General features: G+C 30.9%; 3 protein-coding genes across 5 annotated transcripts; 2 read left to right on the top strand and 1 right to left on the bottom strand.

Moving 5' to 3' along the window:
• Window positions 1–282: 282 nt before the first annotated feature.
• Window positions 283–3,316, top strand: LOC114396518 (F-box/kelch-repeat protein At1g67480-like). The gene is made up of 4 exons (XM_028358533.1): window positions 283–519; window positions 1,241–1,309; window positions 1,405–2,224; window positions 2,366–3,316. Exons 3-4 carry the CDS (start codon window positions 1,695–1,697, stop codon window positions 2,991–2,993), a joined length of 1,158 nt encoding a protein of 385 aa, XP_028214334.1. The 5' UTR covers window positions 283–519; window positions 1,241–1,309; window positions 1,405–1,694; the 3' UTR covers window positions 2,994–3,316.
• A 2,716-nt stretch (window positions 3,317–6,032) lies between these two features.
• LOC114394870 (nuclear pore complex protein NUP54) lies at window positions 6,033–9,783 on the top strand. Its single transcript, XM_028356544.1, has 9 exons — window positions 6,033–6,595; window positions 6,707–6,760; window positions 7,013–7,072; window positions 7,172–7,282; window positions 8,459–8,524; window positions 8,632–8,718; window positions 8,944–9,045; window positions 9,125–9,274; window positions 9,402–9,783. Exons 1-9 carry the CDS (start codon window positions 6,176–6,178, stop codon window positions 9,522–9,524), a joined length of 1,173 nt encoding a protein of 390 aa, XP_028212345.1. The 5' UTR covers window positions 6,033–6,175; the 3' UTR covers window positions 9,525–9,783.
• A 1,143-nt stretch (window positions 9,784–10,926) lies between these two features.
• On the bottom strand, window positions 10,927–14,831 carry LOC114394492 (protein kish-like). 3 transcript variants are annotated; one of them, XM_028356077.1, is made up of 6 exons: window positions 14,670–14,830; window positions 14,233–14,288; window positions 14,034–14,140; window positions 12,925–12,959; window positions 11,960–12,045; window positions 10,927–11,224 (listed from the first exon to the last, which is right to left on the bottom strand). In XM_028356077.1, exons 2-5 carry the CDS (start codon window positions 14,233–14,235, stop codon window positions 11,978–11,980), a joined length of 213 nt encoding a protein of 70 aa, XP_028211878.1. In that variant the 5' UTR covers window positions 14,236–14,288; window positions 14,670–14,830; the 3' UTR covers window positions 10,927–11,224; window positions 11,960–11,977. The 3 variants fall into 3 exon arrangements, with proteins under 3 accessions (XP_028211878.1, XP_028211881.1, XP_028211880.1); XM_028356079.1 differs by lacking the exon at window positions 10,927–11,224 and adding an exon at window positions 11,486–11,824 and having other exon boundaries at window positions 14,670–14,831; XM_028356080.1 differs by lacking the exon at window positions 11,960–12,045 and having other exon boundaries at window positions 14,670–14,831.
• Window positions 14,832–24,491: the final 9,660 nt, after the last annotated feature.

Below are 24,491 nucleotides of genomic sequence, written 5' to 3' on the forward strand. Positions count from 1 at the left end.
ACTCCTCAATGTATTTTTTTCCTACTTATCCTTATCGTTGTATTATTAAAAAAAAATGTATAATTTCTCAAAAAGTTTGTTTTTGTTGTAAAAATTCTCAAAAGATAAAGACAAGGGATAGTGCATATCACCAACAACAGGGCAACAGGTCAGCTAAACCCAACCCAACCACTTCCCCCTTAAAAGAATGCCAAATTTGTCAAGAAAACATTTATCATCGTCAATTAATCAATTACTATTATCACACTAATATGCACGAGCTTATTATTAGTATTTCACAATATAAAAACTAAATATTTTCCTCTATCATCGGAACACAAACTGAGCTTGGTTTCGTTACATTATTAAATTACTTACCATTTTTCTGGTTCTGACTTGGTCGCAGCATTACGCGAGTGTCTTTCTCTCCTACAGTTTTGGTCCTAATCCTATAAGTATCCTTTGCTTCTTTTTCTTCTATCCATTCTCTTCTCCACACACTTCACAACTTCTCTTCTCCTGAATCTGCATCTTCTTTCTGTAAGTTCCTCTTTCTTCTTTTTTTTTTTTCTTTTACTGTTCTGTTTCCGTTTCTCTATTACGGATCTACCAACATTTTAATCTGTTCCATAATACTTGTTTCCGTTTCTCCTGAATATGCACTTGTAAAATTTATTAGTCTCTGGAGTGTGGTCAAGTTTCATTTAATAAATCAAATTGATTTTCCGTATAACAAAGGTTTACAATTCCAAACAGATTATAAAGTTTACCCTTACAAATTCTCTCTTGCTGTATTTTTTTTCAAACAATCTGAATTTTGTCATTAACTTTTGGTTAATTCCAGATCTGGTGGTTATTTTTGTGCTTCTGATAAATTTTATCATCATCATTATTTTCTTGGTTTTCATCGTTTTCAATGGATATTAATTGTGACTTAATATTTGGTTCACTGGAGGCATTTTGTTTTTCAATCCTTTCTTGTTTTATGTTGAGATCTCTAGAAAACATTGGAAGATTATCTTTGTTAGTTGTTTATCCTCAGGTTGGATTTTTATATCAAGGACTATACGCCTATACTAATATCTAATATGCATTCTGATCCATGTGATGTTTGCATTTGAAAGAACTGAGATTTACATTTTTAATCCTGCAGTTTTTTTTTTTGTTGTTATCCTGCAGTTTCTCTCCCTATAAATTGGTATAAGCTTAAATATCTCTAATTCTTATGTTAGCTTTTCTTTATCCTGTTTGATCTATGCAGCCTATATGAACTTGAAGAAAATGGAAGTTACAGGTGGCTAAGTCTTGGCAACTTCTATGGCCTACTCTGGTATGCCTTTATAATTTTGTTGATTAACAATTTAACATTGATTACTTTTATATTTAAGTTCAAAATATGATAACTCTTTGCCATAATGTATATAGGTATCCGGGCAATGTGTGAGGGAGGATACAACTTAGGCAGTTTAAGAAACAATTGGCAGAAAACCAGTAAGAAGAATCACTGTGGGAGCAGAACAACTGTTATGGAATTTGAATCAGACTGGACAAAGCATAGAAAATCATCTGCTCATACTGCTCAAGTGATCCGTTCTGCAACATCGTTCATGCCTTGGTCTAGTAGAATCCCAATTGGTGAAGGATTTTATGAATTTCTGTAGTTATATGCTTCTCAACAAAAGTTCTTTACATCCTCATAATTGTTGGTTTAAAAAATGCCTGGTTTTACTGTTGGAAAGAAGAGATTTATCCAGCCAAATATGTGTTTCACCAATTTGATCCATCAAGATAAATCAACTCTTTCACAAAGCAATCATTGTTTATTCCCTGAGGCACTGAATAAAGATTATAGCCCCATTCTACCTGGGCTGCCTGATGATGTGGCTGAGTATTGTCTTGCACTTGTGCCTCGTTCCAACTTCCCTGCTATGGGTGTTGTGTGTAAAGGATGGAGGTCGTTTATTCAAAGCAAAGAATTCACTACTGTGCGAAAATTGGCTGGGATGCTAGAGGAATGGCTCTATTTCTTAACAACAGACTGTGAAGGAAAGGAAAGTCATTGGGAGGTTATGGATTGTCTCGGTCATAAATGCGGATCTCTTCCACCAATGCCTGGTCCAGGAAAGGCTGGGTTCCAAGTGGTGGTTCTTAATGGAAAGCTTCTTGTCATGGCTGGTTATTCTGTTATTGAAGGAACTGCCTTTGCCTCAGCAGAGGTTTACCAATATGATTCTTGCCTCAACAGGTGTTAATTTCTACCTAGAAATCTTGGGATTTTGTTACATATGATAAATTCATCTTTGTAATTTAGTTAAATATGGACCTATTGTTCCATTCATAATTTGAGAAACATAATGACTTGCTCCATTCTCTATTGCAATTGCAGCTGGAGCAGATTGTCAGACATGATTGTGGCTCGTTATGACTTCGCTTGTGCTGAAGTCGATGGCTTGGTTTATGCTGTGGGAGGCTATGGGGTGAATGGTGACAGTCTCTCCAGTGCTGAGGTGTATGATCCAGATACTGACACGTGGACACTGATAGAGAGCCTTCGCCGCCCGAGATGGGGTTGTTTTGCTTGTGGATTTGAGGGTAAGCTCTATGTGATGGGTGGAAGGTCAAGCTTTACTATTGGAAACTCCAAGTTTGTTGATATATATAACCCTGAGAGACACAGCTGGTGTGAGATTAAGAATGGCTGTGTTATGGTCACAGCTCATGCAGTATTAGGAAAGAAGTTGTTCTGCATAGAGTGGAAGAACCAGCGGAAGCTAGCTATATTCAGTCCAGAGGACAATTCATGGAAAATGGTACCAGTTCCGTTGACAGGAAGCTCAAGCATTGATTTTCGAATTGGGATACTAGATGAAAAGTTGTTGCTATTCCCTCTGGAAGCTGAAACTGCTTTTCAAACATTGCTGTATGATCCAAATGCAACTCTGGGGTCAGAGTGGCAAACTTGTGACATAAGGCCATCTGGTTTGTGCTTGTGTTGTGTAACAATCAAGGCATGAAACCTTGTCTTATCTGGCTCTATGGAGTGATGGATACATCTATGGAATTCTCTGCATTTTATCAAGAATGAAGACAGCAGTGAGTGTGAGTGTTCCTCACGATCACATCATACTATTATCTGATTTTAATTTTGTGTTTTAGCTTGTTTGTGGCTGTTAGTTACTTGGCTCCTAGTGTTATGAGGGACTAATTCCCTTGGTCTTGTGATTGTCTACTTTTGAGTAGCACTATTTCAAACCGTGGTGGGTGAGTTAATTGTTTATTGTTCTCTTTTGGGCTTTTTGATATAATATAAATCAAGCGATAGCTTTAGAATTTTAAATCCAATATTCAGAGGTAGGTGCACGTGGTAGGCTGTCAAACTTTATGACTGAGAAGGAAACAAGTTGAGCATATTGGGTGAGAGATATCAGATATGAGAACGACCGACGAATGAATTTCAATCATATGATTCAAATGGATCGTTAAAATTAAGTATGATGACCTGCTTAGTGCTTGGTGTCTTGAGAGATTAAAATAAAAGAATAAGATTAAGATTTCAACGGAGAAAAAAGGTGCACCTTTGTACGATTTTATCTAATAAAAGTTTGGAGATGTATGCAATTAAATATAAATATTAAATTATATTTTTTTCATATAAAATTGATTCATATGAAAGTGAAAGGAATAAAAAAAAGTTATGGAACTCAGAATTACATTCTTTCTCTATGTGGAAGAATGTAAAAAAAAAAAAAAAGAAGCATTTTTCATCTTTCTCTTGCTTTCCTTTTCATCCAAATCTACATAACAACACTTGACTGATTCACGCTAAAGCAAGCAATTCCAATCATCTCAGAAAAAGGGTAAAAGCACAAATTCTGTATTTGTCTTGCCTTTCATTTTATATGCCAGTCGTCCCCCTCTTCCCCTGCACATTAAATAATTTGAATTATTATTTGAATAAAAATATTTAAATAAAATATTAGTTTAATAGGAAAAGTTATTTCTAAGATGAATAAATATTTTACCTGTCACATTTTAATTTGTTTCAATAATATTAATTTCAGAATAACACTGGAGTAGTTATCAATTCCGTAAAGAGGAGATAAGTTAAAAAAAATGCACCTCTTACTGATAACATATTAACATACGATTAATAATCATTTCATGGATAAGTGAAATGCCAAAAAAAAAAACACTCATTTTGGACTGCAATTTATTTATAAGGGCATGTGTGGAATGTCAAGATAATTTTGTAACATACTAGGCCATTTTTTTGAACGGGCATAGTAGGACTCTTTTCCTTTTGTGAAACTTTTATTTTGTTTTTTTCATCATCTCAAATCTCAATAACTGTAAATGTAAACGTGTAAAATGCAAATAAACTTCGAATGTCAAATATTAAGAAAAAAGATACTTTTTTTAAATAAAAAAAAAAGAAGAAGAGAGAAACATTTTAAAGAAAAAATAAAGAAAAAACTTTTTGAAATAGATGAACTGAATAATGATGAAAAAAATACCTTTGAAGAAAAGAGAAAAGAACGTAAAAGGCGAATATAACTATTCTTTTAAGAGACCAAAGTTTATTCGTATAAGATAGTAAGAATATCTTTTTTCTTTTGTGAAACTCGTCCTTTAAAATCATTTACATCATCACACAAATTAAAATTTATTTTAAAAAATGCAAAATAAGGCCAACAAGAAACTCCAGATGTTAAATATTAGAAAAAAATTAAATAATTTTACACAAAATAAATAGAAACGTATCACAGAGAAGGGAAATAAATAAAACAAAAAGGTTATGTTGTTGTAAAAATGAAACTTTAAAATAAAAAACGATAAATTGAATAATAAGAATCAAAATATCAAGTGATTAGTGATAGAGAGCTAAGAGAGGTGCCACAAATAACTTGAAGCTCCATGGAAATGATTTGTATAGCTTAAGATTCTTCGAATTCTTTGGAGAAAGAGATCATAATAATAGTTTTTTAAGGTCAACCATGACAATAGTTAAAACCAATAGAATTGGTGAATATTTAGAAGGAAAGGTCCAGATGAAGGAGGTAGAACCAAGGCTCACCAATATAAGCCAAATCGAGAAATAAATTGAATCTAATTAGTTAAACAACAAAAAAAAATCATTAATTCAATTTTTCATCACTAAATTCGTCACTAATTGATAACATAATTGGACCCCTTTGATAGCAGACACCACGACCAAGCCACGACTTCCATGGTTAGGTCGCAACAAATTACAAATTGAGTTATGATTTGTGTATTTTTTTTTATGTACTTTTAAACCTCCTATCTTAATTTGTAACTTGAGAATAGTTTACCCATTTTAGTTGGGTTTGTGAGTGTTTAAGTGTCTTTTTATTAACACTTTTGATAACTTTGAATGAAATTTAAATTAAATACTTTATTTAGTGTGAGATTAAGATTATTCTTCTTTGAATTTTTGAATTGAACTAAAGTAATTCTTATATACACTTTTTTATTCTTTTATGGCGGATGATCGGGTTAGACTCATCATTCATTCAATGAATTTGGTATTTTCTTTATCATCTTTTTCCTTTTTCATATTCATCTTTTTCCTTTTTCATATTTTTTGTTCATGAGTTCTTGAAGGTCCATTCATATAATCTTATGAATTCACATATGAATCTTGCTATACTTTAAAGGATTCTATTAAATTGACATCTATATTATTCTTTTAACTCAATAAGATTCAAAGTTAATTCTTTTTTTTTTAATTCTAAGTTAATTTTACTATAATTGAGTTTTTAAAATTAAACTTAATGTATATTTGAGGATGAGTTTGGGTTGTATTTGAAATTGTTCCAACTTAGTTTAGTGAGTTGTGATTTTTTTAAAATATACATATATATATATATATATATATATATATATATATTTTATACAATTACACATGAATAATTAAGCTAACTGACTTAATGGATAATATTTCTTCTTAACATATTATATTTATAATAAATCATTTAAAGAAACATATTTTATGATGTACTATATTTCACATTTTAATTAATATTTCGACTACACGCCTAAACAGCACTACTAGTAGACGGTGTTAGATCTAGTGTGTAAAGAAAATCAAACAAACCTTTCTTCGAACACCTTCTCTGCATCGAGCGCGCCTTTTACTTTGAACTCGGGAGTGGAGGGAGCAGAGAACACCAACACCATGTTTGGCTCCGCTCAACCTTCTTCTTCTCCCTTCGGCACCCCTTCTTCTACCCCTGCTTTTGGCACCCCTTCTTCGACCCCTGCTTTTGGCACCCCTTCTTCGACCCCAGCATTCGGTACCCCTTCCTTCGCTACCCCTTCTTCTACCCCTGCATTCGGTACCCCTTCTTCTACCCCTGCCTTCGGTTCTTCCCTCTTCTCCACACCCTTCTCTTCTCAACCGCAACAACAACAACAACAACAACAACAGCAACAAACTTCACTTTTTCAACAACAACAAACTTCTTCTGCTTTCGGCTTTCAGAATTCCCTCGCACTCGCAGCACCGCAACCCTCGCTCTTCCCAAATGCTCAATTGACCACTCAGATGGCTAACGTTGCACCTGTTCCTTTCTCCCTCGCTGATCGCGATGTTCAGGTTTTTTGATTTTTTATTTTCCTTGCACAACTTTTAAATTTTTTTAATCGAATTTTGCTTTTTCAGTTTTTCACTGATTAATTTTGTGTGATGTCTATGTTCTTCAACAAGACTATTGTTGATGCTTATAAGGAAGATCCCGGGAACCCCAAGTACGCATTTAAGGTATCTTGAAAATGTGTCCTTTGTGGCGCTTGATTATGAAGTTCTTGTGTTTACCCCATTCGTGCAATGAACAAATTTAATATATACTTAGGTTTGGATTTCATGCTGTTGCACATTTTTTTCATAACTTTGAAATTAGGGTTCAAGCCTTAAGTCTACATTAACTGTTTTTTCTGATGCCACGTGGCAAATGTTAGAATTGCACTTTTGGGTTTCACGTTTTCCTCACATTGATGTTTCTGTGTTGTTCAGCATTTGTTGTTCAGTGTAACAGAACCGCAGTTTAGAGTGAAGCCTGCCGGTGTATCAGATGTAAGTTTGTAGTTTACCCGGTAAACGCTCTAGTTGGGAGCTTCTTTTACTTTTCTTTTTCCAGCATTGGCTAATTATGGGATTAGTTTATGTTGCTAGATCATGTGGGCGGAGGCAATGGGGAAGCTTGAGGGTATGGAAAGTGCTGATAGAGAACGTCTGTGGCCACAACTTGTTCAGGGTTTTAAGGATCTTTCACAACGCCTTAAGGTAAACTTTATTAGGCTATGTTTGGATCGATTGAAAGGAATAGAATAGAGCAGAATGAAATGAAATGGCATCAGTTGCTGTTGTTTGAATTATATAAATTAGGATTAGGATATATTGGAATTGAATATGATAGAAGCTATTCCATGTTCTGACCAATTTCATTCAGTACCTCAATTTTAACTCCTTCCAATTTTGGGGTGTGGAGTGGAACTAGCTTATTGTTTCCTAATATCCTTACCATTCTGTACATTTCTCAAACAATGAAGTGAATAACTTTCTTCAATAGCATTTCCATCCCAAAATATCCAAACAGTAATATGATAATTTTATTTCATTTTATGTCATTTCGCTCCGTCTCATTTGTCATTAGATATCCAAACTAAACATAAACTATTAGTGATTGTATGTCATATAGATGTATCAATTTTGATGGGTTAACTACTAGAATAATACTAGTAATTTAAATATATGATATTTATGATATTTGGAAGAAAATCAATGCTCGTCTGGGGCTTTTTGGCTCCTTTCTGTAGTTCAGTTTCTAGATATCTTATATAAATGGTCATCAATTTCAAAATTTGGTGCACATCATCAGCATTGATGCCAGCCGACATAAAACTCACCAGTAACACCGAACATCATCAGCATTGATGCCTTCACAAGTGAATTTCGTTTTACATGCAAAAGTTGTTTACAATATTAGCAGAGGAATCAATATTTTATGTCAAGATTTTGACAGAACATAATGTTTCAATCAAATGTGTGAAACTGTGATAAAAGAAATTTATGATGGGCAATGAAAAGAAGAATTAATAGACATGCGTTTTTGACATTATTTGTATGTGCTAAGATGAGCTAGGTGCTTTTGGGAACATATCTGCATCAATACTATCGTAGTAAATTCAGATCAATTGTCATCGAACCTTGTCTATTATATTGATTTTCACTTGTCTGAATGGATTTATAACTCGTTACTAGGTAGATATTGAAATGCCAGAAATAGAATGGCTATATAGTGATGCTTTGAGTATTGAATTTTTTGAGATGTATCCACCAGTAAAGTATTTGATGAAAAAAGGGAGATTCTACCAAACTCTGATATAGAAATTGTTGAAATCTGAGGATTAGATATAATGCAAGCCTTGAGTATACATTTTTGCTCACATTGTCATGCAGATACAAGATGAAGTCATTGTTTCTGATGCAGAGAGATTGCGTATAACCCAAAGCAACGTTAAAATGGTATTGCTCTTCCCTTTGCTCGACCAAGAGCACAATGTTAATGTGGTACTGGTTTTTCTATTGTGCATTGCTGACTTGTCTTTCTAATAGCTTGATACTTTTTGCAGCTCCAAAGACATTTTCAAGCTGATACTCTTCCTTGGATTCAAAGACTGAAACAAAAAGAACAAATTCTCCAGCAACGTCTTTTAAGAGTAGGTTCAACTATTATGTGTTTAAGAATTAGATTGTTTTCTTGAAGGAGGATGAATCAATTCTCCAGCCCCAAATTAGCTACTATAATATGCAGTTGATGTAAAGTTTTTACATTTATATGTCCCTAATAGCATTTTGATTCTGAAAGTCACATCAATGATTTGTCAAGGCTTTTAATTTTTTCATTCGTTGCTCCTCAATTATATTTTCTCATGTGATTCAAGGTAATGAGAATAGTGGAGGCATTGGAGGAAAAAGGCTGCCGTATCCCCTTAACAAAAGGGGAAGCTGAACTTGCTGAGAAATTAGCCACAATAACTAGACAGGTAGAAATTTTGTCCAACACCAATCTTCTGCCTCTTGCTTTGTTGCTGAGATGGAGCTTATATGGAAATATCTTTTCAGCTGAAAGGATCTGGAGCGGAACTGTCAAGAAGGGTACAAAATCTACTAACTGTATCTCGTGTTAAAGCTAATAGCAATGGATTTGGTAGCTCCGTTTATCTTCCAGGGTCAACCAAAATTCATGAACAGAGTCTTGGTGATCTACAAGAGGTAAGATGGAACCAACTTGAGAGATTTATTATTTAACATTTTTATTCTTGATTTGCGTTTTTGCTTTTAAAAAAGTATTGTTTGCATAAAGAATTCAATGTAACGACGCCCTAATTTGTGCGAGCAGGTTTTACAGCAGCAGATGGAGGCCATTGCAAGACTTGGCAGTGTTCTGAAGCGAGATATACGGGATATGGAGATTATGATGACCGAGGACACAGCAAGAACTGAAAATGGGAATTTAATCTGAACTTAGTCTACAAAATCATTAGCCTTCTTGGGTTGTATTCACATTTTATTTATATATTTTTTAACCCATCATGATTTGGTAACTAGTGGAAACTAATGTAACGAGCACATCCACATACTATGTGCTCTTTCCGCTGCTTATTGGAACTTCCCATCATCAACTTCGAGAAAACGTTATGCAAATTGATTAGTCATTGCTAATTTGCAAACTTTGTTTCTACAGTGATGACAACGAAATCAAAATTTCCTATTTGATTTTATCAGAGTATTCTTGAACTTCTAGTTTTAATCCTAAGTTATGACATTAATGTTTTATTTGGGTTATGAAAAATAAAGAGTTTTTAGTCTTTATAAAATGAATGAATTTTAATTTAAGTTTTCACTGATTTTCATTCACAAAAAAGTAAAACAATTTTTTTGTTCTCTATGTAAAATTAGTTAAATGTTTATGTTTAGCAAGAGGCCAAGTAATCATTCACTCATCCACGCGACACTTGTTATAAGGATTATTATAAGTATCAAAACTAAAAAGATAAACTATAATTGACTCATTAAAAGAGTAATTTAAAAGACTTAAATATATTTTTTCGTGCTTATAATATATATCTTTTTTAGTTTATTACCTAAAAAAATATTTATTTATTTATTTTATATGATATTTTTAAACTTTTATTTTTGGTAACAAACAAAAAAATTAGGTAGTAAACTAAAAAAAGGAGTATATTGCATATATAAAAAACATTTAAATCAATTTAAAATTTTAAAAATATAAAAAGAAAAGAAAAAACTTTATACAGATAAAAATCAAAACTCACCAATTTTACAAGGGCATTTAAATTATAAAGTAAAATGAAAAATATGCATAACTTAGATGGATCGTAATACAAGAAAAAAGTAAATTTTTGTTTATTTAGATAAGTGAAAAATGAAAATAAACATTTTTTTATTGAAAAATGTAATTATATTTAACTTGTTATGTTTTCTTGGCATAAAATTATTTTTTAAAATTATATTATAAAAATTTAAAATTTAAAACAATGAAAAAAAGAATTTTTTAAAATAAAATTTCTCAGTGCTCCTCACTCAGTGTAAAATTGCATTTCATCTTATCTTTTTTTTTCCCACTCTATTTCTATCCCAAGGATTAAGCACAATCATGCGTCTTTATTTCAGATATTTTTGGATCTGAAGTGTTTTTAACTCTTCATCATTGACACTTGCATTTTTTTATAGTTTATTTGATTTTAAAAAAAAAATCAATTAAAGTGAAATTAGTTAATATTGGTCTAAGTAACCTGATGGAACCTAAATCTGAATTATTCATTGTGAAAACATTCACCACGCTGTCAATCTGTGTATCAGCGACACTATTGGTGTGTATAATATTAACGTTAGCAGCGTAATTCGGATTCGAAGTCATCATATTAATAAATTGTGGGCTTTTATGTTATCGACATCTGAGATAGAGAGATCCCCCACCATAAGCTAGAAATTCGAATTCCATGTAATAAACTTGGGGATTAATGGCAAAAACTCCAATTCGTTTCAACAACGAAAAAAAATAGATAGCTAACTCTATGATTTCAGGGGCTCCAATGAAATCAAAAGTACAAGCTCTCATTTTGTAGATCTGCAAATAATTTGAATTTAGAAATCTGAATTTTGCATATCAAACTGCGGTCAAGCATAGAACGGACGCCCCTGCAAAGCATCAAATTTCCAAATTGTTAGTGTCGACAGTTACCACGTTGAACTTATAACAGAAGGAGGCACAATTGATGAATAAAAAATGAACAGTATGCAATACAGTCATGATCAACAACACTGAACTGATTAAGAGTGGGGCCTTAAGGTATGGAGGAAGAAAAAACCATGACAGGAGTTTTGGCAAAAGAATACTACAATATAAGAGGATGATCTTGAAAAGCTATCCACTTTGTCGCAGAAAAAACAAGGGAAAAGGAAATCAGAGGTAATGAAACGATATATGTAAGTATCAAATCAGCATCTGTTCAGGACTTCCATTAAGGCCATTGCAATACTATACGTGCTTTGACCAAAAAAGTTCCACATAGCTGATCCAGTTTCAATTTCTTTTAACAAGTTTATGGTGCAATATTTCATAGAAAAAATCATATTTGATATTTGTCGCTAAGTTGCCAAATCATGGTTACAATCACTAATGGTTTCACTTCTAAACATCTGTACAGAAGAATGAGTATAATCACTGGATGATCCGGGAAAGGGCAGCACCATCAATCATCAGATCTCCATTGAAAGAACTCAAAGAAGGTGTCACGCCTATATTATATGGTTTAGAAACTTTTGTTAACATTTTACAGGAAAAAAATACTTATTACACATACTTTTTCCCCAACATTAGTTTCCTGATTAGTATGATACTTGCCCCCAAAAAAAAAGCAAAGAGAAACTTACTATTGAGTAAAACAAAACTTAGAAGAAGATTATTGAAACGCCCATCATAAAGCAACCCGCAGCTACCCACGGGCTTAAACGTTCACCTGTTTTGGCAATCACACAAGCTTACTGAAGTTATCACCAATTAGATTGAACATCTCATGAAATATATAATTCTTTTTGGGTGAAAAAACGGAGCAATAGAAGAGTTACATGTGGATAACAAGCAGAGTAAAGACTCACGCTACACCATGAATGGGAAACTAAGTTTAAAATATATTTTTGTTCTCACTTTGTAGCATTTTCTTTTATTGTTTTGTAAGCAAAAAGAATCAAACAATGAAAATCTATTCCACAACATATCCCAGCATGCTGGTGCCTGATGCAGCACGAAATGTGAGGCAACAAATTCAAGAATTACATGGCAAAGCTAGAAGTCAAGTAACTGATGCCCCAAACAACATTATGAATGCCCCCATCATGTAGCATTTTGAAGCTAATGTTTCATAATAAGTAAAAGATTTATGAAAATGACACATAAGTACCATCATAATGTAGCATTCTGAAAGAATGTTCCATAATTACTGAAGGATTTATAAAAATAACATGTATGAAGCACACCTACAGAAAAGGATGTAATCATGATTTGCTACACAAGTAAAACAAGGACAGAATCATAAGTCCATAACCCAACCTTTTTATATTTGCATCACTCATAATGTACCCCTGGTTTTCCACTGCCAATAGGTAAATCATAAACACAACTATGTTCTTTGGTCTAAGTTAACCATTCAATATATGTTAAACTTGACAGATCTGAAGTCATTAAGGCAGAAATCACAAGGGGAAAAGCAAAAACTCATAACTGAAGAAATCATAACAAAACTTCCAAGGTAACATGGACTCATTGTAGGACTCCTCCCACACTCCTTTCCACCTCTTTTCCAAAGCTTAAATAAATAAAGAAAATAGGAGACATCTACCTATTCTTGCCGCCTTCCAGAAGAAACCACGAAACCTGTCAGGAAAGCATATATGTCATGCCATCAAGTCTGTTCAGCAAGTTTAAAAAATCTGTTACAGAGAATGAAAACACTAATGCAAAAAATACAACAGTTAAAAAAAGAACATAAATAGGGCAAAACCTTATGATACATAGAATTTTGAACAAATAATATTCAAATGTTCATATGATCAATCACTTGAAAAGAAAAAATGAAAGGTAAGGGAAAAGAATGAAGGCTTGAATAGTGATTTTCCTCCCCTCTGGTTGGATGTTTAAAATTAATTTGAGGGGGAACTTTCAAAAGTTCATAAAAATTAGTAAAGGGGATGTTTTTGAGTGGTGACATGATATTAGCAACCCCATTTTCTTCACTCATTTCATAAACTCTCAAACAAGAGAAAGGTTCAAAGTAAACTTCCCCTTCCCTTCCCTCTCCCTTTATTCTCCTCAATCCAAACATGCATAAGAAAGTATTGCATACTATGGTATTGCTCTGTACTAACAACATTGGACCAAAAGTGTAACGCCCCTAATTGTCAACTTCTCGACGGCTCGCACTCTACGGTATTTCATATAGTGGCACTTCACTCAACTTCTCGTTGATTAGAACCCTTTGTAGGTAGCCCTTTCCGAGACCTCGACAATCTGCTTCAGCTGCTTTCAAGATCAATGATTGTCCCTCTAAATCAACACGATACTTTTTAGCATGCTTTGTTCTCACTCACACGCTTGCTGAGAAATTTCCCAGAAGGTCACTTAACCCATAACTACTCCAAATCAAACATGCTTAACTGTAGAGTTATTAAATAATAGGTTACCAAAAAGTAGATGCATCTTGTTTGTATAGGTAATACCAATTAATTATTTTAAGTCATCCTCAACTGCACAGTCTAATACTTGCATTGTCTCTAGATTCCTCTCATTCTGGTATGATTCGATCGAAGTGTTACAAAAAGCAACATTGAAAATTAACTAATAAGACCTACACATCTACACTACTTGAATGAAACATTGTTAACATCTGCAGAAACTATATAACTATTACAATCCGTATTTACAAATGGCGCGAGATGAAGACATATATACCCAGTTTTCTGGTCAAGGATCGCCGGAAACTGCATCTTGAAATAAGTGCAGGCACATATTCCCAGAAGTATCACAGTTAGAAATGAATGGAAATTGAAAAGCGCTGACTGAAACAAAACAGAAAAACGGATGTCAAAAGCAATGAATTGAACACTCTATGAATTACATCAAAATGATTCCAAATTTTCAGTTTCCTCACCATTTCAGCGTATTCTTATAATTTGCCAATTTCCACCTTCCTCCCTCTCTTCAAGTCTACAAAACATGCCATAAGAAATCACATTAGACCTATGAATGAGGCTATGACCCAAAACCATATACAATAATGCAATTAACTAAACAGTGGCACGCACAAGCAACCAAAACCTTAAAAATAGCGATTACACGATCTCAACCAAGTTCAATTACAAGTCTCTTAGGAGAGTAAAAAAGCAAACCCTAAAAATAATAATTAAAAAAAAAGAGTAGATCCTTAATAGCTAAAGGGTTATGAGATTGCGAATTTAGGAAAAAATGAAGCAAAGACGAATTGAAGATGGATCTGCATAGAATGAGTTCATTAATGGATAAAAGGGACGATGAAAAATATGAAGTAGCGTAGATTTTATAGCGAAACGGAGAACATGAATCAATTACCGAATCGAAGTTGCAACTGTCGCTCCCAGAAATCTGTGAGCGTCAATATACAATACAATCGCCGGAAGAATACCCTTTAGTTTTGATCCAGTTAGTGTTTAGTTCTGTTCTTTACTTCATCCCTTCCCCTTCCCTTCCTACCTGTTTTATTGTTTTTACTCCCTAAAAAATTTATTATAGTTTTGGTTTGGCTTAATTATACAGCTAATTTTTTTTAATTATAATTAAAAGTTTAGCTTACTCTCTTAATTATTAAAAAATTTAATCTAATCCTTTAATGGTTTAAAATAAACATTTTAAAATTAGTCGTAAATTTCAATAAACATTTTATAGCGAAACGGAGAAATTTTTTTGTTAGTTTGATTGAGAATTTTTTGTAAAGATGATTTTTACATTGATTATCAAATAGATTTAATTGATGATTGATGTAAAAATTTCTTGTTTTATATTGGTTATATAGCTAGACAAATGAGTTTAGAGTCACGAATTATCCATTAAACTCACTCACAACTTACATAGTATAATGACACTATTTTTTAAGATCATTGGGACTCTGGGCTTTTTGAACCCAATAGATTTTATCCACGGGTTAAACAATCTAGTTTTTGTGGGATCACGGACTTTTATAACCTACTTAAAAAAATTGTGCATTTAAAATTTACACTGAATTTGTTTGAATTTATACTTGACATTTAACATTTAAGTATTATCTATATGATTTAATTATTAGTAAATGATGATATAATATTTTGATTAAGTATAGAATTATAGATTAAATAAGCATAAAAAATACAATGAATGTATTATTCATTTAACCCTAAAATTTGTACCAAGCGAAGCAGAAGGAAAATTTGTAAATATCAAAACTTTCTTTATCACAATCATAAAAAAAAAACTTTGTTTATAATAAAAATCAAACACTAGTGCAGAATGAACAATGTGCCTGCTGGCTATGGGATTCGAACCCATGCGCAGTTGACTACAAATGATCTAAGTCCTTTTCATAAGTTTGGTTAGTTTGATTGATAAAATTTTTGTAAATAAACATTTTAAAATTAGTTATAAATTGCAATATAGATGACTTTTACATCTATTATCAAATCGATTTAATTGATGATTGATGTAAAAAAAAATTGTTTTACATTGATTGTAGAGTTAGACAAATGAGTTTAGACTCATGTATTATCCGTTAAACTCACTCACAACTTGCATAGTATAATGACATTATTTTTTTAAGGTCATTTGGACTGTGGCTACAAATGATCTTAAGTCCCCTTAACTTCTCGGGCGAACCGGCTATTTTGTTAAAAGCTATCAATTTTTATTAAGTGAAGCAATGACTTTGGTAGTAGTGTTCATGCAAAGAACGTGGTTACTACTATATACCTATGTGAAATGAGGTAATCACATGCAATCCATGGTCTTTCATTAACTCCAATCTACTAAAGTAAGTCATGTTGTTGGTTTTGTTTTTTCGGCCTTATAGCATATACATTGTGTAGTTACATAGATGAATTGATTATCCTTATAGACTTATAATTTCACATAGGTTTAAAACATCTTATACAAATTTATTTTAACGTTAAAATTATTAAAGTGAATGTTTAAATTAATTTTACAGGTCCTTCAATCCTTAAAAAATATATTATGAAATAAGTATTTTAAGTAATAATTATTTATATAAGTTATTACATATCATCTACTTCAATATAAAAAAAATTAAACAATGCTATTTAAAATTAAGCAACTCATAGAGATGCTCTAGGGATAAAAAAAAAAGTGAATACTCAATCAGTCATAAAAGCATGTTTAAAGAATTAGGATAATTTAAAAGGACAACAGTTTTGCATGAAGAATTAAAAATGTTGAGTTGTTAAAACTTTGTTAATCTAATACTATTGAGTACTTATCGAGTACAAGTTTTTTAACCATGTTTTCTAATAGTACTCACCTTGAAGGAATTTTTTTACTCTTTCATATTTTATTCCCTAATTCTTTGTTTATTTTATTTCTTTTCTTTACTTTTCTGATCATCTTTTTCATTATTTTCTCATGATTTTGCATCTCATGTTATACGATTTTTGTTTTTGTTTTTCCTTCTCGCGCGTCAAATCTTCATGGCTTTCATAACTTCACATGTTCATCTCCTTTCACATCTTCCATTTTTTTTCTTTAATTGATTTTATTATTGTTTAGTCTCATTTTGCTTGAGTTTAGATTCGACATTTCTTAGGTGGTTAAGCACATATGCTTTTGTTAACTTGTTAAATCTTGAGTTCTAACTTTTGCTTAATAGTTAAGCTTGTATTTATTTGGCTTTGATGATTTAAACCTCTATATATATATATATAAATAAATAATATCAAACTCAATCTAATTGGGTCATAAGAAATTACCCAAGTAGATAAACAGAGAGTACATCAAACAGGTAATATAACTTACAAAGTGAAACTGCATGTCTAAAATCATAGATCACCCCACGAGACCCCTTCGGCCGAGAATGACATTTTCCAAACAAAAACAACTTCATCAACTTCTCCCTTATATGGTGGTTAAGCATTGAGATTTTGATTTTAGCTTACCTCTTGAGTAGTTAGGCACCACATTTTGCTTTTACGATTGATGCTTAAACTTTATAATTTTTGCCCTTATTAGGAAGTTAAATTTTTTATAATTTTAATCTTCATATACCTTTTAGTCGATATATTTCTGACATTTTTCATTGTAGTTTGCTTTGACTTAATATACATTTTGTGTTGTTCATCTCAAGTTGAAGTGATGCGAACATCTTCCAATTTGCTGAGAGCAATATATTAGAGATGTCATTAATTAAAAGTTAATTACCCTATATAAATACTTGATAGTATAATGACTTTGTACTTAAATACTATTAATGATTTTAGAGAATACAATTTTATTTTTCTTTTAATTATCTCTTCTTCTTATTTATGTTTCCAAACAACCCCCTCTCCACATATATAAATATTGGCTTAATTAAGTTTTTCATATCTATAATATAGTTCATTTTTAAAAAAATACTTAAGATTCATTTTTCCCCAAATACCTAAAAAAAATTTAGGTTTCATTTTACTACTTGTTCTTAGTCGGCATCTGTTAAATAATGATGTGACAAACGACATGTCAAGCCATCATGTCTAGTCACTAAACACGTAGGCACCTATTTCCACGTAGGCACTAAAACCACCTCCAAATCGATACGTAGGCACTAAAACCACCTCCAAATCGATGGCGGCGCCACCATTCCTCCCAAGAAATGCAGACATCTTGCCGTCAAACTTGTTCGCTCCGCCGCTGCGTAGGCTAAGGGCCGCCCCCATCCAAAATCATTGTCTTACATCGGAAACCTCAGCGAGCTTCCTATTTGCACGGTGGCGCCGTCGTGGTTTCCCAACTCAAAGGACTTAGGCTCGCACTCCCAATTCTCCAAGTTACGGAGCATCGTAGCACCATCGAAGGCAACACAATTATAACAATGGCAATTTTTTTATCATTAATGCATTAATTATTTGTTTTTTTAGTGATGTTATTGTTACCTTCTGGCAGGTGGAGCATGACATTGAAGCTGAGGATGGATTCGCGGCAGAAATCGGGGAGGCTGGAGGGAAAGGTGGTAGCTCCTCTAGTGATTCCCACGAAGGTGGTGAAGAAGTTCCAAAAGGAGGCATCGTCGGTGACGGAGTGGCAGATGGCAGAGCGTGTAACTGATTTTGTGGGGGAAGGGAAAGAGTTGCTTGGAGATTGGAGGGACATCAGACAAAGACGATGGGGAGAAGAGGTCTGCGACAGAGTTATCAACGGCGGTGGCATGGATGAAGTCAACACCGACATCATTGCATGTGATGTAAATGTAGCCGTCGGTGTCGATTTTGAGATGGGCGACAAGCGAAGGGAAGAGATAGAGGGTTTGGGAAAACACATTTTTGAGGTGAGGGATGAGAGTGTGAGAGTGAGAGGGAAGTGAAAGAATGGCGAAGAGACAACCTTTTGGATGTAGTGAGATAAAAGCATGTTAAAGTCGAAGATAAAGAGCTTGAGGTCCCCAGAGTGGAGTTCTGGTGAAGGAAAACGGTTGCCAACGAGAGGGGGAAAGTGTTGGAAGGTGTGAGAGAGAGGTTTTTTTAAAATTAAAAAAACAAAAAATAATAACGTGGATGTATGTGTTTGTGTTTAGTGATTAGATGTAATGACATGACATTTTGTCTATCACATCATCACTTAATGGATGCGGATCAATAACAGATAGTAAAATGAAACGTAATTTTTTTCATATATTTAGGAAAAAAATGAATATTAGGTAATTTTTTTTAAAACAGACTATATTTTAGGTATGAAAAACTTAATTAAGCCATAAATATTTCATCAATACATTACGTAGTATAATTTTATGGTTCAAAAATTTATTTAAATTGTAAATATTTATTTTCTATATCTAATTTTCACCTTACTTTTTCGTATCTTTATCGACTTTTTATAATTCTGAATTAATTATATTTTTTTGTTTTTAGAATTAAATTTATGTTTTATTTTTTGTGTGTGGACATTTTTAAAATTAAATAACAGTAAAAAAAAGTCCGATTAACTTTTAAATGAATAAAAAATATATACTCTATTACCTATACTAATCTTAAATATATAAAAATAAAAATGATATTTTGATGCTCAATGTGTTGAGTGGTAAAAATATATATATGTTAATTTTTAAAATAATTATATTAAAATAATTTAAACATAAATTATGATTAAAAGATCATATAAAATTGTTTTATATAGGACGTACATAAACATTAAATTAATATATTATTAACTAAAATTAAGATTATCTAAAATTAGTTTCGAAAATTTGTAATACAAAGGCGCTGTCTGTATCCATGTCCAGATGCATGGATTCCGGGTCCAAACACAATTGTTGAAAGGACACTAAGATGATATCCAAAGTTTTTTGTTTTTCTTGAAAGAGAAATGATATCCAAAGTTAGTCATAACAATCAATCAACTGGTTCCAAATTAACCTAGTCAACGTGAGACTTGCTTAAATGAGGACCACTTTCTCATAATTAATGGTGTGTTTAAAAATGAATGATTGCGATGATAACTTTCCCATAATGGGGTCCATTTTCATCCCAAGTTTTCTGTGAGTGATAAAGTATTGTTTTCCTTGATCTATTGTCCCATAATATCACTCAAATAGTTGAAATTATTTTTAATGCTAATTATATTTTTTTTCAAAAAATTATGTATGACTTTTAAAAATATAATTTATTTTCTCATACATTTAGATTCCTCCTTTGAAACTTGACCAACAATTTCAGCCAAGTTTGCCAGGCCTAAATATTATGAGTCATGCTAAGTTGCTAACAAGTACTTTGATAATATTAATATATGAATGAAAAATAAAAATATTATCTATGATATATTAAATATTCTGTTGATTTATTTGTAAAAATAAAATGTCATGTTGAAGAAATTTCAAACTCTTGACAAAAGTTTCATCGAAAAGACGGATAAGTTGAATATATTTGTCATTTCATATTCTTAATAAAAATCATCCCTTCTTGTCCATCTATTTATACCGAGATTTCATCATAGACTCAAATTAGTTTGACAGGTTAAAAAAAAAAGAGAGGTGCTAGCAACATCCTCTTCATACATATTTTTTGTATAGATTAAAATATATTAAAAATTATAAAATCAAAAGAAAAAAAGTTATTAAATAAAATATGAGACCTATTAAATTTTATAATTTTTAATAATAAAAAGAATATATTTAAAAAAAATATATGTAAGAGAATATGATCCTAACATTTCTAAAAAAAAAAATACCTTGAACATTTCTAATAGATAATACATGTGAAAAGATAAATTTACTTAACCTTGATTGTTGATGGAGGGAAAGACACAAACGCATCATCCCTAAAATTACGGATTGGTGGGACTATGATTCGTGGCTGAGACAAGCGTCGGCGCAATAATGTGGGGTGTTTTGTACCCACATTTCAAAATATATAGAGACAAAATTTTGGTAATTTCCCTCTTCCGTAGTACTCCTATGTGGACACATACGCTGCCATTAAAAAGATCCACTTCACTCACTGTTTAAGACAAATCTTTCCTCTTTCCACTCCGCTAATATCCTCACAAATTAGTTTCAGATATTATTTTGCCCTAGAGAGGAAAGAAAAGAAGCGAGCAACTTTTATTTTTTTTTAAATTTAAATTTGGAAAATGCAAAAAAATAAGATTTTAAATTTTTGTTTCTTGAGATTAACTTTGTTCTGATTTTTTTTTTTCTTTTTTTTCAACCAAACAAAGGAAAAGAATATTGTTATGTACATTTTCTCTTCTCTCAAATTTCTTTTCTTCTATTTTCATTCATTCCAAACACACCTTTAGTTAATATTTGTATTTTTTAAAATTGAAAAATATTTACTAAGTACTAATAGATTTTTGAAGTCGATCATATGTAGTTGTAATGATAAAAAAAGTCAATTACACAAACTTTATTGGCCTAATATTGAACAGTTAAGTCAACAAACAATTAATTCATCAATCATTATTTTAAAAGCATTAATTTGTGTTTGATAACACCTAAATTTGAGAAAGCAATTCCTTTTCTATAAATTACACTTATGCTTTATGAGAGATAATTCTATTCGAATTAAATTATAATTAACAAAATAATCCTATATAATAATTAGCATTTGTTTTTAAAATATCATTCAATAACTTTAAAGAAATAAACAATATTTTTTAAGATAAGTTAAATTAAACATGAAATGGTTATATAATTATCTTATGAATACGTCACAACCTAATGATGTAATTTTTTTTTATTTTAAAATAATTATCGTACTAAGGTATTTTATAAATATTGAAAAATAATAAATAATAATAATAATAATAATAATAATAATTTTATTAAATTAATCTTATATGATCATTATTTTATTGTCTATAATATTATAAAAGATTTAAGTGAAAAATAATTAATATTATATTAATAAATTGAAATTATAATAATTTTAGGATAATTTTTATTCTCTTGCACAATAATTATAACCAAATGCAGGAAAAGTAATTATCTTTACATCATTAATTTGATAATGTTTTACACACATGTCTACCCTGACTCTGTCTCGGTGGCATGGATTTCATAATTTAGTTTGCAGATACACCAATGGTGCATTAAAGAGTCATGCAATGACCTTTTTTTTTTTTTTAAACAGTTTTTTTTAATATACCATTAATTTTATCTTTAAAGTATTGTCATCTTTCCAAAACAGTTGTTAAAATAAATAAAATTTAAAAATAATCTTTTAAGTATTAGAAATTATATGAAACAGTTTTTAAATATTAAAAAATATTTTAAATTAGTTATAATATATCAAAGTAGGAATTATATTTATAATATTTAATATTAAAATTATTTATATAATTTTATCATTTTAAGAATTATTTTGAAAATTTATTGGTGTACGACTTCAATTTCTCCTAATAAAAATATTATCTAAGAGAGAATACAAATTTAAGAATTATTTAAGATAGACATTAAGATGGTTTACTATAGCTTTTCCTCGGCTCAATAATAGTATCATATTGTTTTAAAAAGACAAAATTACATTTTTGGTCCTCCATTTTGTTTTCAATTTTGGATTTTGTCTCTCGGTAAAATTATTCACGAATTTTGTCTTAGTATCTAATCAAATCATATAATGTTGGTCCCCGAGTCTACATTTGGACGTTAACCGTTACAAATGAATGTTAACTGTCATGTGTGCCACGTTCTTATTGGATGATGATGACTGTCACGTGTCACGTTCTTATTGAATGTTAACTCCATGAAAGATGAAATGCATTGTTGTTTTCATTTACCAATCAAAACATGACATGTGACAATCATCATCCAATAAGAACGCGACACGTGACAGTCAACATTCCTTTGTAATAGTCGACATCCAATTGTGGATTGAGCAACTAACATTACATGATTTGATTAAATACGATAACAAAATTCATAAATAATTTTAATGAGAGACAAAATCCGAAATTAGAGATAAAATGAAAGACCAAATTTACAATTTTACCTTTTAAAAAGTACAAAAACTAGGATTGTGCATTGAGTCATGAGTGAAAGACAAAAATTAATTTAATCATAATTTATGAAATCAAGAGTAATTGGAAAATTTAGAAAGGATATTAGTATTTGGGATTAATATTCAGAAAGGATCAGATAGTGATAAATTGATTATTAAAATATGAAAAATTTAAATTCAAATATACAAAAATGTGATAAATTAATCTTGTAAATAATTTAATAATAAATTGGTTCATAAAATTTATAATTTAATATGAAATTGGTTTTTAGAAAATATAAGTTATTATCATTTTATAAATTTAATAGTAGAACCAATTTATTGTATTTTTTGTATATTTAGAAATTAATTTTTATTTTTTATTTTTTACATATCAATTTATCATCGTTTTTCATTTTTAGTGACCATATTGGTATTTACCGTAGTATTTGTTAGGTGATTAGCCGAAAAAATTGATTAGTGATGTTTGATAAGTTGAGGAGTTATTGTAACTTGTAATGCCAATTTTTAATTTAAGCGTCCAAATCTTCCCAACATTATATTATGGAGAAGGAGTAACTTGGTAAGATGGTTTTTAATTAGTTTATTAGAGTGTAAAATATTTTATATTAATATTATGTCAAAATTAAACTCTTATAATATATCTTACTACAGTGATTCTTAAATTTCGTTAGAAAAAGCACTAACTGTTTTCTTGCAACACTTTTGTCTTTCACTTGAAAGTAAGAGTAATCCTCAAAGGAAATATTGAAATTTCTTCCTGCCTAAGTTCTTCTCGTGAAATAATAATAATAAAAATAATAATATCACATTATAGAAATTCTTTTATTACAAGCGTCACATATTTCTTTTTTGAATTTTTAATTTTTTGAAAAATCTTTTAACTGATGACTTTATTTGTTTTTTTTTTTTTCAATTTTATTGTCTGCTTCATAGCTCATATATCATTATATATCTACCTTTTATATTTCTTAAAAGTCAAAGGCTTATATTGAGAAGTAAAGAACTTATCAATTAACTCACACACTTAAACATAATAAAAAAAAAACTCGCACACTTAAAGTCACCAAGAACAGAGCAGTCTATCAATAATTTCTCAATCAAAGATGTGCTCAGATAACGTCTTGTGTTAGTTAAAACCTATTAATAGACTTCAGTTGAAAGATTGATAAGTGAGAAACGTTGTGTTGATATATATGTGGTTCAAATGTGCAATACTCAATAGTCAAAGTAACGTAACATCACTATTCACAAAAGTGTTGATCACTATTTACAAGTGTTGATTAGTTAGGCTATGTGATCAAAGATTGACTATACAGGAACACTAACAAATCTTTAGATTATTAGATTAACACAGCAATTTTCTAAAATTTTAGAACCACCACTACTGCTAATTGACTAGGTTACGTTACATTAATATTGTCTTGCTATATTATGATAACATTAACGAAGTTAGCCTTAAAAAAAAATGGACAGCGAGAAAATTATTTTTTAAAAGCTTTTTAGAAGATAATTATAGTTTTTCAGCAAGAAAATTATTTGAGTACGTGTATTGAATTGCTTTAACTAAATATCTTCAATTATTTTGTGTGAAACTTTGTATGATACAATGATGGTGTTTAAAGTTTTAAAATTTATTGAAAAATATAAATGTTTTTTTTTTCAATATCTAAACAATAATTATATTATTAAATTTAATGAATGGTTAGGA

The sequence above is a fragment of the Glycine soja genome, chromosome 18 (assembly GCF_004193775.1).
Source record: "Glycine soja cultivar W05 chromosome 18, ASM419377v2, whole genome shotgun sequence".
NCBI lineage: Eukaryota > Viridiplantae > Streptophyta > Magnoliopsida > Fabales > Fabaceae > Glycine > Glycine soja.

Bases quoted from the DNA above. Each gene is read 5' to 3' on its own strand.
- LOC114394492 (XM_028356077.1), bottom strand. The intron at 12,960-14,033 runs GTATATATGTCT...CTTTCCTGACAG, and splicing joins ATCCTTGACCAGAAAACTGG to GTTTCGTGGTTTCTTCTGGA. The intron at 12,046-12,924 runs GTAGATGTCTCC...TTGCCAAAACAG, and splicing joins CTGGAAGGCGGCAAGAATAG to GTGAACGTTTAAGCCCGTGG.
- LOC114394870 (XM_028356544.1), top strand. From the start codon at position 6,176: ATGTTTGGCTCCGCTCAACCTTCTTCTTCTCCCTTCGGCACCCCTTCT. The intron at 8,525-8,631 runs GTATTGCTCTTC...TACTTTTTGCAG, and splicing joins CCCAAAGCAACGTTAAAATG to CTCCAAAGACATTTTCAAGC. The intron at 9,046-9,124 runs GTAGAAATTTTG...ATATCTTTTCAG, and splicing joins TAGCCACAATAACTAGACAG to CTGAAAGGATCTGGAGCGGA.
- LOC114396518 (XM_028358533.1), top strand. From the start codon at position 1,695: ATGCCTGGTTTTACTGTTGGAAAGAAGAGATTTATCCAGCCAAATATG. The intron at 2,225-2,365 runs GTGTTAATTTCT...TTGCAATTGCAG, and splicing joins TATGATTCTTGCCTCAACAG to CTGGAGCAGATTGTCAGACA.